We start from the raw sequence: 16,264 nt of genomic DNA, 5'->3' as shown, positions 1-16,264 counted from the left end.
ACTATTGACAAAAGATCGTAAAATAAAAATAAATGTTACGCAACAATGACGTCAGTAATCCATAATATGGGCCTAAACTAAGATAATACAATGGTTTTCATCATTTTTATATCTCTATTAACAAAGAAAATACTTAACTTGTAGCGTACTCGTTTCGCTGCTTTCGGCGCCATCTTTGTTATATGAAAACACGCAATGCATTCTGGGTAGCCCTTGCTCCCAAGGGTGGTCTCGGAAATCTCAATATTGAGGGCGATACAGCCCTTAAACTTGACCCTCAACTTAATTTTTCTGAGAATCGGGACAGGACTTGCACTAGAGGGAGCGCACATTTTTGAGATTGAGGGTTAAGCGAGGAATTGGAATTCACCCTTGGTGTGATGTCATTCATTCATCCCGAGTCTCAACTTCCAAGGCAGCTTCTTCTAACTCACTTACAACAGCTCAAAGTTCTGGAACACCTGCAAGTCCTGAAAGTACTGTCCTGAAAAATCACCCCATTGCCAAGAAGAGAGGAAATAGACGGAGAGAGAGACGCAGTGATGGTTCTGTGGATTAATATCAATGAAGATATTTTCTATTTGTTTACCCTCAGACCTCTCATATTGATCCCTGCGCTCACTTTCCAGTCAGCCAGTAATGAAATCATCCATCCAATGAAACACTCGCTCATGAAGTCCTCTCCGCTCTCTCCCGCGCTCCATCAACATAATAATAGTTCCATTAATCAATGTCGCTAAAGTGATAATATGTGTTTTTAAGCCTCGCCATCCTTCTTCTCGTATATCGATTGGACCATCTCATTCCAGTCACTCAGACTAATCAAATAAGTCGTCGCAGCGAATGAAGAGACTTCCTCTCTGCGCCGTGAAGTCCACGTCTCAACTCTGTGTGGATGGACGTAGAGTCTTTATTCCCTTCATGTCACCGCGAAACACTCGATAATAATATTATTATCCCACAAACTTTGCAGAAATATCAAAGATAGATTTGTCCATCACCCTCCAAACTGTCTGTGTTTGTGTCTTTGAAGCTGGGATGGTCTCTCCCCAAAGAATACTCAATACATTTTTAATGACTAACGGCATTTCTTTCAGGAAAAAGTTTCTTCTCCAAGCACTTTGGGGGATTGGATCTACGTAGTTGGACTTTCTGGTGCTCATCCATCATTAATCATTCCTCGCTGTATTTGGTGTGCATTTGCAGATCAGACTTTATCACTTGTACTGTATTTGTCTTTGGTTCTCAGTGACGTTGTCCTCGTAATGAGACGCGAGGAGAACGTCACTGTGCTCCTCTCTGTGAGAACCAGAAAAACATTCACATTTAAGAAGCTTAACTCGCTCGCCAAATAATGAAATAAGTGATTATTAAACCGTTAATCAATTAATTGCCGCAGTTGGAGTGTACTTAACGTAGATGGAGTTTTTACGGCTTAATTTAAAAAAGCGGTGCAGGGAAGAAGTCCAATTTGAGCCGCGTTCAGCGCTGTGAGAGAGTGTGAAATTAAATTTAAACGTGTAAACAAAAGATGGTTACAGCGTTTGAATCTATTCCAAAATAACCACCGTGCAGCAGCAGATGTCTCATTGAATTCCTGTTTATCATATTTCCTTTGTACGCTGCCGAGCGGTTTGGAGCATTTATGGTTTGTACGGTACGTTTATATATGTATAAACAAGGCTTCAATTTGTCCAAGCAAATAAAGGTTATATAGTCTGCAAGAATCATTGTCTCACGGTGCCAACGTAGATCTTCAACATTGTCATGTGTTTTCATTTCAGTCCATTCTTCCTCTTTAACTCCTCCACTACCACTTATCTACAACTCTGAGAAATAAGGGTTCCAAAAGGGTTCTTCTACAAGCAGAGGCGATTCTAGAGTCTGTAGGGGCCCTAAGCAAAAATTCCCAGGGGGCCCTTCCAACCAGTGTTCATCACCATGATGTTATAAATAATCTGACACCAACAAAAAATGTATGAATTCAATTTTTTTTTCCCGAAATGATTGAAATAACATGGTAAAAACCTTGTAATTAAAAAGTATGTGAAACTATAAATGTAAAGAACAATAAAATACTGTAAATAGCTTTTAAAAAACTATATAAACTTAGTAAAAAAGATATGCATTACACTGTAAAGAACCCATATTATGAAACAATATAAATATATAGAACAATAAAATACTGTAAATAACTGAAAAAAACATATATAAACTTCGTAAAAAAGATGCATTACTCTGTAAATAATCCTCTTCATTTTCCAACTTGCAGAACGATAACTTCACACAGGTTAAAGTGAGGTGGGGCCCCTTTAGGGAGGTTTCCTACTGACATGTCATTGCAAATCGCCCATTGTTTTTTAAGGGGGACGTGGAGGCGGCTCCTCACTGCACATTTCAGTAAAAACAGCCCTCAGGCTCCGAGTGTCGGGGGGGCCCCCTATCAGCTCGGGGCCCCAAGCAGTTGCCTGCCCTGCCTGTTCACAAACTGTGCCTCTGTCTACAAGGGCTGAGGTTCTACCTGGAACCATTTGCTTCTGATAAACCCTTGCCCAAAGAAAGGGTTTTTGGTAACACTAATGGTTCCAGTAAGAACCATTTTGACCCAGAGAACCCTTTAAAACCCCTTTCCTGAACCCTCCAAAAAGGGTTTTCCTATGAGGACAAGCCAAAGAACCTTATATGGTTCTACTTAGCACTTTTATTTCTAAGAGTGTACTCCACCCCTTCTCTCTTCTAGATGGGGCTTTGTCCTCAGAACCGCAGCGTCTTGCTTCCCTTGGCAGCCTGTTAGACGATCGCCACTGGCATCACGTCGCAGTGGAGCGGCAGAGTTCCCACTTCAACCTCACTGTGGACAAACACAGTGAGACCATTCAAATCCCTGCCATGTTCAGACACTGGGACATGGAACAGGTGAGATGAAACACACACACACACACATACTGCAACTATATTTACATTTTTTGCTGCTTTATTAAACTTTTCATCCCAACACAGCTGAGCGTCGGGGCGTCCCTGAGTCTCAACCCTCTGAGGCTGCTCGACTCCAAGAGGAACTTCCACGGCTGCCTGGAGAACCTGCTGTACAACGGCCTGAACCTGATAGAACGAGCTAAACACAAGAACCAACAAGTTACTCTCTTGGTGAGCACTTTCAAACTGTGCACAGGAAAGTCATTCAAAGTTGCTGCGCAATCTTTTATGTTGACTCAGTCAGATCGTCCTAAGACTTTGGATCTGGGTTGAGCATGGCCCGATGGTGTGCATCCTTGATTTTCACATTTTTTGGAGGAATTTTAATTTTCGCTGATTTATCGAGCTACACCGGGCAGGCAGCGGCTCATCAGCAGCAGCTGCGCTGTCTGGACCGGGGAGGTGGAAGTGAAGAGGCTGTCCTCACTGTGGGTGAGACATTTTCACACGGTTCACCGCAGAACACGGTGTTATACTGAAGCGACGAGGTGTCCATGCACCAACGCGCGAGCACATATTTATTTTGCATTAGCATGCTACTACTTTGCGGATAACTTGGCGAACCTGTTTCCAAAGGTAAGCTAGCGAGGTTACGATTAGCATTAGCCAACATGCGAGCACATTTATTTTGTATTAGCATTCTTCTACTTTGCGGCCAACTTGGCGAACCTGTTTCCAAAGGTAAGATAGCGAGGCTACGGTTAGCACTAGCGTAGGGCTAACATAATACACTGGCATGGCTGACGGTCACAACATCTAGCTACGCTAACGCTGATCGGAAATGAAAACATTTGTGTTGTGCTTAATGAGGTTGCACAGGGTTAGCCTTTACATTCCTTGATGATACAGGCTGATGATGTGGGGAGGTTAGCAGAGCCGTGTCTGTCATGGCCTAATTTGGAGCAGAAGCTGCTAATGTTGCTATTGTTGGCTGCACTTTGTCTGACAAAAACACTGTCCATGGGGGTTAATTGCCTTCTGCAAAAAAACTCTTTTTGAGCAGTATACTGTAGAGTTTGATCTGAACTCATAAATGTGATTCGACTGGCTCGTGCCTGTGCTGGAATATTTGTGTGCTTGTGCTCACACCGTCGCTTGGAAAATTTAACATTTCTCAATTACTTGCTGCACACAACATGAGCAAAGCAAAGCAGCGGAGCCAAAATTCAGCTTGGCAACATCTTTTCAAAGTGATTGAGGAGCGTTTCAGTTGACGCCTCCATGTGTGAGTCCCCTTTAATTCACCCTCAGCACATAATTTGGGTAGATGCAGTGCTGCTGCTCAGTACACAGAATGGATTTATAGACATTTCTGACTTTTTTCATTATGAAGGTTCGTCAATGCTAATGCCGATATTTACCTTGGTTTCCGTGTAATGGGCCTCGACAACAAAAATCAACTTTGTAGGTATTCATAAACAGTATAGATTAGTTTAGGTTTCTTCAACGTGATGTTGACGACGACAAACCTCGTAAGTCATTTTAGGGAAAAACATTGACATTTAGCTCCTGAGAGAGATTGAGCATTAGTAGCTGGAGCTGCCACCCACAGTAAACCTGCAAGCTAATAAAACATGCTGCTTAGGTTTTGTTTATTTCTGTATTTTTTTCCAAGAAACACCATGACACACAGTAACTGCTGCTGCTGCTGCTGCTGCTGCTGCTGCTGCTGCATTGATATCCGGTATGCCGTTTATGGCCTATGCCTATGTGCACATTGTTTGTAAATCGCCATTTAATAGTCACATATAAGGGTGTTTAGGCGAGCACCATCTTGTTTTTTTGGGAAGCAGAAATAACTGTATTTGGAAGAATACAAATACTGCACTTTGAGTCGTCCCCTGATGGCCAAAAAGAAGACTTCAGACAGCTTCAGGCACTGGTATTGGCTTCACTTTCACTTTCTATTTACAGCCTATTGTTGACACTCTTAGGAAACCATTGGGAATCGTGTGTCGTCATGTGCTAATTAGCCCCCGGCCTAGTTAACAACGATAACAAGCACTTAACAAGGACAGTGAGCGACGACAGACCAGAGGAAAGACGAGGATTATTGGACTTTCAGTCGTTCTTCCTTATATTTATCATTACACCAGTTTCTATAAGAGGACAAGTGGAGCGATTTCTGATAAACGGCCACTCGTTATATTTAAGGACCACAGCACAAGGAAGCAAGAACTCTGGGTGATTTGCATGCATGGACGACGGTTTTAATAGAGGCTTCTTCTTTTTTTTTTCAAAAGAGCACTGTAGCTCTTAGCGTGGTCGCGTATTAACACAGTTATTGTCCTTTTTAATAGAGAGAGCGCTTTTGGCCTTTCATAAAGGCCGTGTTAACAAAAAGAAGTGGCACTTTCAATGGCATACGTCTGCATGGCGTGGATTTTCAGGATTGCATGAGTGGAAGTGAGTGGTTTTTGGAGGTTTCATTGTTCACTTTTTTTTTTTCTCCCCCCCACTTCATGTATTCCAGCACTGCCGCGTCCTCCTGTGCACTTTCATATATCACTTTAACAGCTCTACAAAGGGCTTTTAGATGTCATCTGTGTTTCCAGAGCGTTACAAAGATAGAAGACTGAGATGCCCGACCGAGACTTGAGTATTGTAATGTATTACTGCTGCAGCTTTAGCAATGGACCCGGTGTCATTACCACCACTCAAAATAATGGACCGCAGAAGGAAATGTCTGTATAGAAATGTTCGCACACATATCCGACACTCCGCGCCTCTGAGATTGTGACACTGGTCTCTTCAGTTTGATGGTTTCACGGTTGTTCTCGAGGAGACTTGCTGATGAGATCTCACTCAGGGTATGAATATGACTCCATTATGTGCCATCAACCTTGTTCATTCTCTCCCTAGTTTGTGTCTTTCCTTCCTTTCCTCTCACTCTCTGTGTCCTCATTTTGCAGGTTGCAGGATCCAGATCCAGTTTCAAGGCTACTACTACTACTATTATTATTATTAGCATACATGTCATCATCATTATTGTTACGCTATAATTAAAAGTCAATATCAGTATAATTTGTCATCTGTCCCACATTTTACCTTTCACCCCAACCAGTCTAGGCACATCTTTCAGTCTGGTTCTGTCTGAGGTTTCTTCTTCTGTTAAAAGGAAGTTTTTTCTCTCCAAATGTTATGATTCGGCCAGAGGTGGAAAGAAACAAAATACTTTTACTCAAGTTACTGTATTGAATACTTTTTTTGTGTATTTTGTAGTTTTAAAGTACAATTTAAAATCAGGATTTTCTATTTTACTTGAGTACGAATTGACTCAAGTATTGTACTTAGTTACTTTATAAATCCTATCCGTTACTGAGTAAAAATAAAAATTCAGCACAATGAAGACCTACAGGGGGAAAATATACACCAGAACCAGAAAAATGATGATGTGATTAGCACCGTCACTGGCGCGTGAACATAGAGGGCGTGGCCAAAAGTGACGTAATATCCTGTGTCGCGCCGGGCGCGTGAGCTCCAAAATAGTTTAGAAATTCTGAGCCCTTGTCATATTTCTACTACCCTCACACCCCACGCAAAGTAACTAAGTAACTTTTACTTAAAGTACATTTCAAACGAACTACTTTTTACTTCTACTTGAGTACATTTTCAGATGACTACTTTTACTTCTACTTGAGTAATATTTCATCGAAGTACTGGTACTTTTACTTGAGTACAATATTTTAGTACTTTTTCCACCTCTGGATTTGTCGCTATACAAATAAAATTGAATTGAATCGAATCATCAGCGTATTAATATTCATGTTCTTTGTCACTTTTACTCTCACTCCACCCGACTTCCCTCTCTGTCTCAGGGCAATGTGACCTTTTCTTGTGCCGAGCCAGTTTCCGTCGCCGCGACGTTTCTCGGCCCCCAGAGCTTTCTCCGGCTGCCGGCGGATGCGGCGTCTGACTCGGAGGGCGTGTCCGTGGGGTTTCAGTTCAGGACGTGGAACGGCGCGGGGCTTCTGGTCACCTTTGAAATTCCTAATGAGGGCGGAGTGGTCTGGTTGTACCTGAGCGAGGCTCGACTGCGGCTACGGATTCATAAGACTGGCAGGAGCCTGCTGGAGCTCGGTACAGGTCGGTCTGACCACCTAAAAAAATACTCTGTGAATGTCAAATGTGAGAAAATGAGTGCTGGGCACGTTAACGCATGACTAGTTTCCATGACGATTGACAGGAAAAAGGCGCACGTGACGTTATGTTTACGTGCCGCTGCACCGGAGTCCGTTTACCAGTTAACTGCGTTAGCTCCTTTAGCGCCGTTAGCGCACCTACAGTTGAACTGGACCGGTTGGTTTATTAAACCAAAAGAGCAAATAGCAGCGTACCTGTGTACAGTTTTTAAACTTTAGCATTACTTTAGAGACTCGTAAACATGACGCCACAAGCGTCTTTTTCCGGTCAGTAGTCATGGAAACGCATCATGCGTAAACGTGCGCTAACGGCCGTTAATGCGTTAACGTGTGCTAACCGTTATTAACTTGTTTTTATGGTCAAAAACCTCCTAGTTTCTGTAAACGAGCCGATAGAAATCCTCTTTTCTGACGGTGTTTTTCTGCTGCGAGATATCAGAGTGAACTTTCACCCCCAGAAGACAGAGTCTTGTGATTGGGCCATTACTATCCAGCACATCCGTTCTCAGAAGCGCAGCGCCCCCCTCTGGAACGGTGGATGCACTGCTCACACTTTCATACATATCACCCATCTTTCATACCCACTCACACACTGCTGGCACAGGATCAACGTGGGGGTTAAGTGACGTAGCCTTTTGTGTATTTTCGGCTCAGAATGGAGTACGACTACAGGAAAGTCAACGACGGTGGGATTTTTGCAAGTTGATATGAGACTGAACAACAAGAAGAGACTGCATTTGTTTGTAAAAGCCAGATTGTAACCTCGATGGTTACGTTTTCATTCCATCCTTTGGAAATGTTTTTTTTTTTTTGTTTGACGTCTTCAGGTTCAGCTCTGAACGACGGTCAGTGGCATTCAGTGGATTTCACCTCCGGACGAGGACACGTGACCATCGCTGTCGACGAAGGAGGGGGAGGTGTCGCTCACTCCAGCCCCTCGTTTCCTGTCACCGTGAGACATCAGCTCTTTTTTGGTGGTAAGAGCGGAAAATGTTTTATACAAATATCAGTAAACAAATATATAATAATACTGTAGAATCATCTCAAATTGATCCACTGCTGCCTCCATCAGTATTTGTGACTTCAGTGACAAATCTTGTGTCAGGAACTGCTTTAGGGCAGCATGTGAATTTCTCTGTGAGATGAATAAAGTATCTATCTATCTATCTATCTATCTATCTATCTATCTATCTATCTATCTATCTATCTATCTATCTATCTATCTATCTATCTATCTATCTATCTATCTATCTATCTATCTATCTATCTATGTCTTCAGTTTGCATCCGAGCAAGCTGAAGCATAGATTTTCTCCATAGACCTTTGTGCAATACAGTGAGCAATTTGCAATCTTAGGTTTCCATATAAAGGTGATTCCCAACATATGTTTTAGATTTTATTTGGTGAGCCAGTATTAACTTTCATAATAGATAATATAATAAAATAATAGTATGGTAATATTGCAGTAATACTGTCTTATTTCTGATGTGATTTCCAACTTTGTGGTAACAGTGGTAATAAATTGATAATATTGTAGTAAAACCCTGTAATATCCAGGTAATAGCTTGGTAATGAGAGCTTAAATGTTACCAGAGGACGAGGAGTTTTTGATGATGTAATTTTTGCATATTATCTTCCAATTGAGAGGAAAAAGGACAATAAAAGATGGCACATGTTATGAGTGTATGACGCTGGTCAAATGATAAAACTCAAGGACGTCTCAGACGAAGATTTAAAAAGCACTGGGTACAAATAAAACATGAGTAGTCACGCAGCTGTAGACCTGTTTGTGTACCTCACTCGTGGCTTCCCCCCGGATCCATTTCTTGCTTTTTGATTGCATCCCTGTGACTTTTGAGCTCTCATCTAACTTCTCCTTCTTACGTCGCTCATGCTCAGGTTGTCCCGCTGAGAACGACAAAAGTCGGGAATGTAGAAACCCCTTTGACACCTTCCAAGGCTGCATGCGTCTCCTCACTGTGGACGACCAGCCGGTCGACTTGATCCTGGTACAGCAAAGGCTGCTGGGAAACTACAGCTACCTGCAGATCGACATGTGCGGCATCATTGACAGGTCAGAATCGGCTAAATTATCTACCGTTAAACCACCGGTTTATCGCACCGAGACTCTGCTGATATACCCACAATCGTATATAATGTGATAATGAAACATATTTATTTTAAAGTTGCAACTCTCTCTGCGGGTAGGAAAAGATTATTTACATTTTTTGCAGCTTGTGTGTCATTGGTGTTCGTTTCTATGCAGATGATTCACTTCCCTTTACAAGCACCACAGGGATTTGAGTCTTTCCCAAAAGAGCTAGTTAGTTTCAGTTTATCACAACTTGGGAAAAAGACCTAACATCAGTTCAAATACCTCTTTTATGCCAAAGTTATCTGGATACATATTGTGTAAAATACAGGAAAACTCGATGTAAAAAGGCCATTGACTCGTTTCCCATTGCCAGTAGAGAAGCTTGCCTTTATTTCTTTTTTATCCCCTTATGTAATAAATCTAAATCTAAAGCAACTGCCCATAAAATCCTCCTAATATGTCACAGAGACTCAGGAATAATGTTCATATAACAAACTGAACTCACCAACAACAACAGTACAGACAAAATATTTGCATTAAAAAAAATAATTTGCAGACTACAAATCATGTTTATGTTTTGGCATGTGGCGCCACCTACCGCCATCTACCACTCATTGCAGTCAGTAGAGTCTCAGCTGCAGAGCAACCACGGGTTGCCAGTTACGTCAGAAAACGAAACCTAAAAGACCTCAGTATTTTGAATTTGAATGTAGTAACATTCGTTTTTGGCCACTTTCTTACATATGGCAACTTTAAGCAAATGTAATAAATGTACACATTAGGTACTACTACTACTACTAAAATACCTTACTATCGATATTTTGTGAGAATAATACAATATGTCACCGTAATGGTGGCAATCAAACACTTAAAATAAATGTGGACGTAGTCTCCCACTTGCAAAAGTTAGACAGTACCAGCTGCCAATCACACTGCCGTGCACTCATAAATACCATACAATTCAGTCAACAATTCATTTTCCTATAAATCGGAATACTATTTACGAAAGGTTCATCATGTGCTGTTGAAGACGACTTGAAAATAACATTTGAGATCATGAACTCCTTAGAAAAATGTGTACCGGTGTTATAAATCAAGGGGGAAGTCGGCTCATTTCCCAACAGACCTGCATTCAGACAGAGTTCTTTGTGCAATCACCTGAGTCGTCCCCCTGGTGGCTATCCGCTCCTTCCAACCTACTTCCTGGGCTTCCTGTTTCAAACCAGAAAACTGTGTCAGTTAACAGACTATGTATACAGTCGACATGGAAGGGCAGAGGCAGGAGCACAGCGGAGGAGAGTTCGATGTGAAACAGCGGCCGTCTACAGTCATAACTGTACTGCTCTTACTGTATCTTTCATTTTCGTCCTTTTCTCACGCTTTGAATGAAGTCAGTGGCGTGTGCACTGGAATTTAATATTCTCATGCGTGAAATTAACTTTTGAATTTTTATCCCCTGATCTTTTGATGTCATGCTGGGAAATGTGCCAAATTCTTAAATAAAGTAAAAAAAAAAAAAAAAAGTCTCATTCAGCCTATTGTGTTACACACAATACCAAAAGTGGGGTTTTAATCCACGTTGGCCAACGCCCTAACCTCTAAGAAAAGAGGAGCTGAAGTTATTTTCTGTTCTTTTTTTCCGCTGATTATTTGACAGTTCTATATGAGACTCATCTTCTGTGGAGGTAAACTGTAATTCTTTTTTAATTATTTGTTTGGCAGAGTGATTTCTTTGCAGGGTGAAGTGGTGCAAAGAGTACTAAAGTCACAAACGAGCATTAAAAAAAAAAGAAGAAAAAAGTGTGCTCACTCACAGCACTTGCATTCAAAATGGACAATTATTGTTCAGTGAATATCAAAGGCTTCGAAATAACCACTGAAATCCCTGTTTGATTTATGTTCTCCCCGTATGTAATAAATCAACGTTCCTGCTCATTTTTCAGTCTCACCACAGAATGCGATTCTCACTCACAAAGTCTGTGAGACTTTCTGCTAATGACGGAGATTTTACTCTGGTTTTATTTATTCTGAATGCGTTTCTTTTTTTATTGCTCTGTCAGTTTTTTTAGCCTCTAAAGGAGGCTGTAAAATGTCAGTTTTATAGTCATATTTTTTGCTGGGCAGCATTCAACCGAGGACCAACCGAGGGCTTGTGGTTCCACAGTTCACTAGCACTTTTTTAATTAAAATTCACACACCGTGTTTTTTGGATAAGAACTGAATCAAAAGTCGTATCTAATTTACTTTTAGGCCTGGTTTATAGTCACATCACAAACAACTTGGTCAATAAGTCAAAGTTATGTTTTCTCCCACACTGACAGGCACTCATGCTTTTAAGGCTCATTATATAAAGGATCCTTTATAAATCTCCACACACACATTTTTTTTTTATTTCCTCTGACATGGTGGGTTGGCTATTGCAAAGCTGTTAGTTCATAATGTACCATACTGCAGTGATTAAGGTGAAACATCCACTGAGAAATAAAGAGGTGAATACCAGGAGTGGGATGTAAACCCACACAGACTTTGTGTCCATTGCGCCTTGAGTGCAACACCTTTACCACTCGGCACATCCTGATTATACAAAGGCTGTAAACCATCAAGATAATGACTCACTGGAGGAAAATCACGATACCCATGATTCTACACCTAACTTGAGTCTATTGTATTAAATACAATACCAGGAGTGGGGTTCAAACCCACGTGGGCATCTGCCCATTGGATCTTAAGTCCAACGCCTTAACCTCTCGGTCATCCTGGTGGCGGTCAGTTCACTTTTTTTTCTTTTTTTTCCAGCGTCCAGTGTCTTGTTGAGACAAACAGCCACAAACCGAGCAGGAAAAAAAGAGCTGCTGGATGTCCTCCTTTGTAGTGTTGCATGTCAATGTTTGTACCGGTATGACGTCACACGATGTATCTCACTGTCCCACACCCCGCCTACCAAGAAAAGGTACTGTTCTCAGTCCAAATGCAAGCTTGACCCAGGGCTTATCATTCCCAAACTGTACTGTTCCAGACCCCTTGCGGTACAACTTAGAGTATATACAACAGCCTACTAACTTGAGTCTATTGTATTAAAGACAATACCAGGAGTGGGGCTCGAACCCACGTGGGCATCTGTCCATTGGATCTTAAGTCCAACGCCTTAACCTCTCAGCCATCCTGGTGGCTGTCAGCTTGTTTTATCACCTCATTTTGCAACACTTCGGGATATTAGCCATTATCCACCAAGTGGAGCAAGTAGAGCGAGCGCTAGCTCCACCCATGACAGTCAGCTGATTGGGCGACAGAAAAACATCACACCCTTGTATCCAGTGTCTTGTTGAGACAAACAGCCACAAATTGAGCAGGAAAAAAAGAGCTGCTGGATGCTCTCCTTTGTAGTGTTGCATGTCCATGTTTGTACCGGTATGACGTCACACGATGTATCTCGCTGACCCACACCCCACCTACCAAGTGAAGGTACTGTTCTCAGTCCAAATGCAAGCCTAACCGAGGGCTTATCATTCCCAAACTGTACTGTTCCAGACCCCTTGCAGTACAACTTACAGTATATACAACAGCCTACTAACTTGAGTCTATTGTATTAAAGACAATACCAGGAGTGGGGCTCGAACCCACGTGGGCATCTGCCCATTGGATCTTAAGTCCAACGCCTTAACCTCTCGGCCATCCTGGTGGCGGTTAGTTGATTTTATCACCTCGTTTTGCAACAACAAAAATATAACAAAAATATTAGCCATGTTTCCACTAAGTGGAGCAAGTAGAGCGCGCGCTAGCTCCACCCATGACAGTCAGCTGATTCGGCGATAGAAAAACGTCACACCCTTGCGTCCATTGTCTTGTTGAGACAAACAGCCACAAACCGAGCAGGAAACAAAGAGCTGCTGGATGTCCTCCTTTGTAGTGTTACATGTCCATGTTTGTACCAGTATGACGTCACACGATGTATCTCATTGACACACACCCCACCTTCCAAGTAAAGGTACTGTTCTCAGTCCAAATGCAAGCCTGACCCAGGGCTTATCATTCCAAAACTGTACTGTTCCAGACCCCTTGCAGTACAACTTACAGTATATACAACAGCCTACTAACTTGGGCCTATTGTATTAAAGACAATACCAGGAGTGGGGCTCGAACCCACGTGGGCATCTGCCCATTGGATCTTAAGTCCAACGCCTTAACCTCTCGGCCATCCTGGTGGCGGTCAGTTGATTTTATCACCTCGTTTTGCAACACTTGGGGATATTAGCCATGTTTCCACCACGTGGAGCAAGTCGAGCGAGCGCTAGCGCCACCCATGACAGTCAGCTGATTGGGCGACAGAAAAACGTCACACCCTTGCGTCCAGTGTCTTGTTGAGACAAACAGCCACAAGCCGAGCAGGAAAGAAAGAGCTGCTGGATGTTCTCCTTTGTAGTGTTGCATGTCCATGTTTGTACCAGTATGACGTCACACGATGTATCGAATTGACCCACACCCTGCCTACCAAGTAAAGGTATGCAAATGCAAGCCTGACCCAGGGCTTACCATTCCCAAACTGTACTATACTGTTCCAGTACAACTTACAGCATATACAACAACCTAATAACTTGAGTCTATTGTATTAAACACAATACAAGGAGTGGGGTTCGAACCCACGTGGGCATCTGCCCATTGGATCTTAAGTCCAACGCCTTAACCTCTCGGCCATCCTGGTGGCGGTTAGTTGATTTTATCACCTCGTTTTGCAACAACAAAAATATAACAAAAATATTAGCCATGTTTCCACCAAGTGGAGCAAGTAGAGCGCGCGCTAGCTCCACCCATGACAGTCAGCTGATTGGGCGAAAGAAAAATGTCACACCCTTGCGTCCAGTGTCTTGTTGAGACAAACAGCCACAAAAGAAAGAAAGAGCTGCTGGATGCTCTCCTTTGTAGTGTTGCATGTCCATGTTTGTCACACGATGTATCTCGTTGACACACACCCTGCCTACCAAGTAAAGGTACTGTTCTCAGTCCAAACGCAAGCCTGACAGAGGGCTTATCATTCCCAAACTGTACTGTTCCAGACCCCTTGCAGTACAACTTACAGTATATACAACAGCCTACTAACTTGAGTCTATTGTATTAAATACAATACCAGGAGTGGGGTTCAAACCCACGTGGGCATCTGCCCATTGGATCTTAAGTCCAACGCCTTAACCTCTCGGTCATCCTGGTGGCGGTCAGTTCACTTTTTTTTCTTTTTTTTCCAGCGTCCAGTGTCTTGTTGAGACAAACAGCCACAAACCGAGCAGGAAAAAAAGAGCTGCTGGATGTCCTCCTTTGTAGTGTTGCATGTCAATGTTTGTACCGGTATGACGTCACACGATGTATCTCACTGTCCCACACCCCGCCTACCAAGAAAAGGTACTGTTCTCAGTCCAAATGCAAGCTTGACCCAGGGCTTATCATTCCCAAACTGTACTGTTCCAGACCCCTTGCGGTACAACTTAGAGTATATACAACAGCCTACTAACTTGAGTCTATTGTATTAAAGACAATACCAGGAGTGGGGCTCGAACCCACGTGGGCATCTGTCCATTGGATCTTAAGTCCAACGCCTTAACCTCTCGGCCATCCTGGTGGCTGTCAGCTTGTTTTATCACCTCATTTTGCAACACTTCGGGATATTAGCCATTATCCACCAAGTGGAGCAAGTAGAGCGAGCGCTAGCTCCACCCATGACAGTCAGCTGATTGGGCGACAGAAAAACATCACACCCTTGTATCCAGTGTCTTGTTGAGACAAACAGCCACAAATTGAGCAGGAAAAAAAGAGCTGCTGGATGCTCTCCTTTGTAGTGTTGCATGTCCATGTTTGTACCGGTATGACGTCACACGATGTATCTCGCTGACCCACACCCCACCTTCCAAGTAAAGGTACTGTTCTCAGTCCAAATGCAAGCCTGACAGAGGGCTTATCATTCCCAAACTGTACTGTTCCAGACCCCTTGCAGTACAACTTACAGTATATACAACAGCCTACTAACTTGAGTCTATTGTATTAAAGACAATACCAGGAGTGGGGCTCGAACCCACGTGGGAATCTGCCCATTGGATCTTAAGTCCAACGCCTTAACCTCATGGCCATCCTGGTGGCCGTCAGTGGATTTTATCACCTCCTTTTGGAACACTTTGGGATGTTAGCCATGTTTCCACCATGTGGAGCAAGTAGAGCGAGCGCTAGCTCCACCCACGACAGTCAGCTGACTGGGCGACAGAAAAACGTCACACCCTTGCGTCCAGTGTCTTGTTGAGACAAACAGCCACAAAAGAAAGAAAGAGTTGCTGGATGTACTCCTTTGTAGTGTTGCATGTCCATGTTTGTACCAGTATGACGTCACACGATGTATCGAATTGACCCACACCCCACCTACCAAGTAAAGGTATGCAAATGCAAGCCTGACCCAGGGCTTACCATTCCCAAACTGTACTATACTGTTCCAGTACAACTTACAGCATATACAACAACCTAATAACTTGAGTCTATTGTATTAAACACCATACCAGGAGTGGGGTTCGAACCCACGTGGGCATCTGCCCATTGGATCTTAAGTCCAACGCCTTAACCTCTCGGCCATCCTGGTGGCGGTTAGTTGATTTTATCACCTCGTTTTGCAACAACAAAAATATAACAAAAATATTAGCCATGTTTCCACCAAGTGGAGCAAGTAGAGCGCGCGCTAGCTCCACCCATGACAGTCAGCTGATTGGGCGAAAGAAAAATGTCACACCCTTGCATCCAGTGTCTTGTTGAGACAAACAGCCACAAAAGAAAGAAAGAGCTGCTGGATGCTCTCCTTTGTAGTGTTGCATGTCCATGTTTGTACCGGTATGACGTCACACGATGTATCTCGTTGACACACACCCTGCCTACCAAGTAAAGGTACTGTTCTCAGTCCAAACGCAAGCCTGACAGAGGGCTTATCATTCCCAAACTGTACTGTTCCAGACCCCTTGCAGTACAACTTACAGTATATACAACAGCCTACTAACTTGAGTCTATTGTATTAAAGACAATACCAGGA

At 42.9% G+C, this 16,264-nt stretch overlaps 1 protein-coding gene across 1 annotated transcript in view; it reads left to right on the top strand.

Moving 5' to 3' along the window:
• Positions 1-16,264, top strand: part of LOC310927705 (contactin-associated protein-like 4) — a gene marked incomplete at its 5' end in the record, with an annotated part of 112,897 nt that overhangs the window by 56,948 nt on the left and 39,685 nt on the right. Inside the window, 5 exons of the mRNA XM_083890076.1 lie at positions 2,741-2,916; positions 3,001-3,147; positions 6,795-7,062; positions 7,946-8,095; positions 9,018-9,192. Of these exons, the coding sequence (XP_083746202.1) occupies positions 2,741-2,916; positions 3,001-3,147; positions 6,795-7,062; positions 7,946-8,095; positions 9,018-9,192 (916 nt within the window). The remainder of the gene's footprint in view (positions 1-2,740; positions 2,917-3,000; positions 3,148-6,794; positions 7,063-7,945; positions 8,096-9,017; positions 9,193-16,264) is intronic.

This window comes from Microchirus variegatus, assembly GCF_963457635.1.
Source record: "Microchirus variegatus genome assembly, chromosome: 5".
NCBI classification, from domain to species: domain Eukaryota; kingdom Metazoa; phylum Chordata; class Actinopteri; order Pleuronectiformes; family Soleidae; genus Microchirus; species Microchirus variegatus.
The sequence above is the reverse complement of the archived record's forward strand: the minus strand, read 5'-3'. Positions and strand labels throughout refer to the sequence as shown.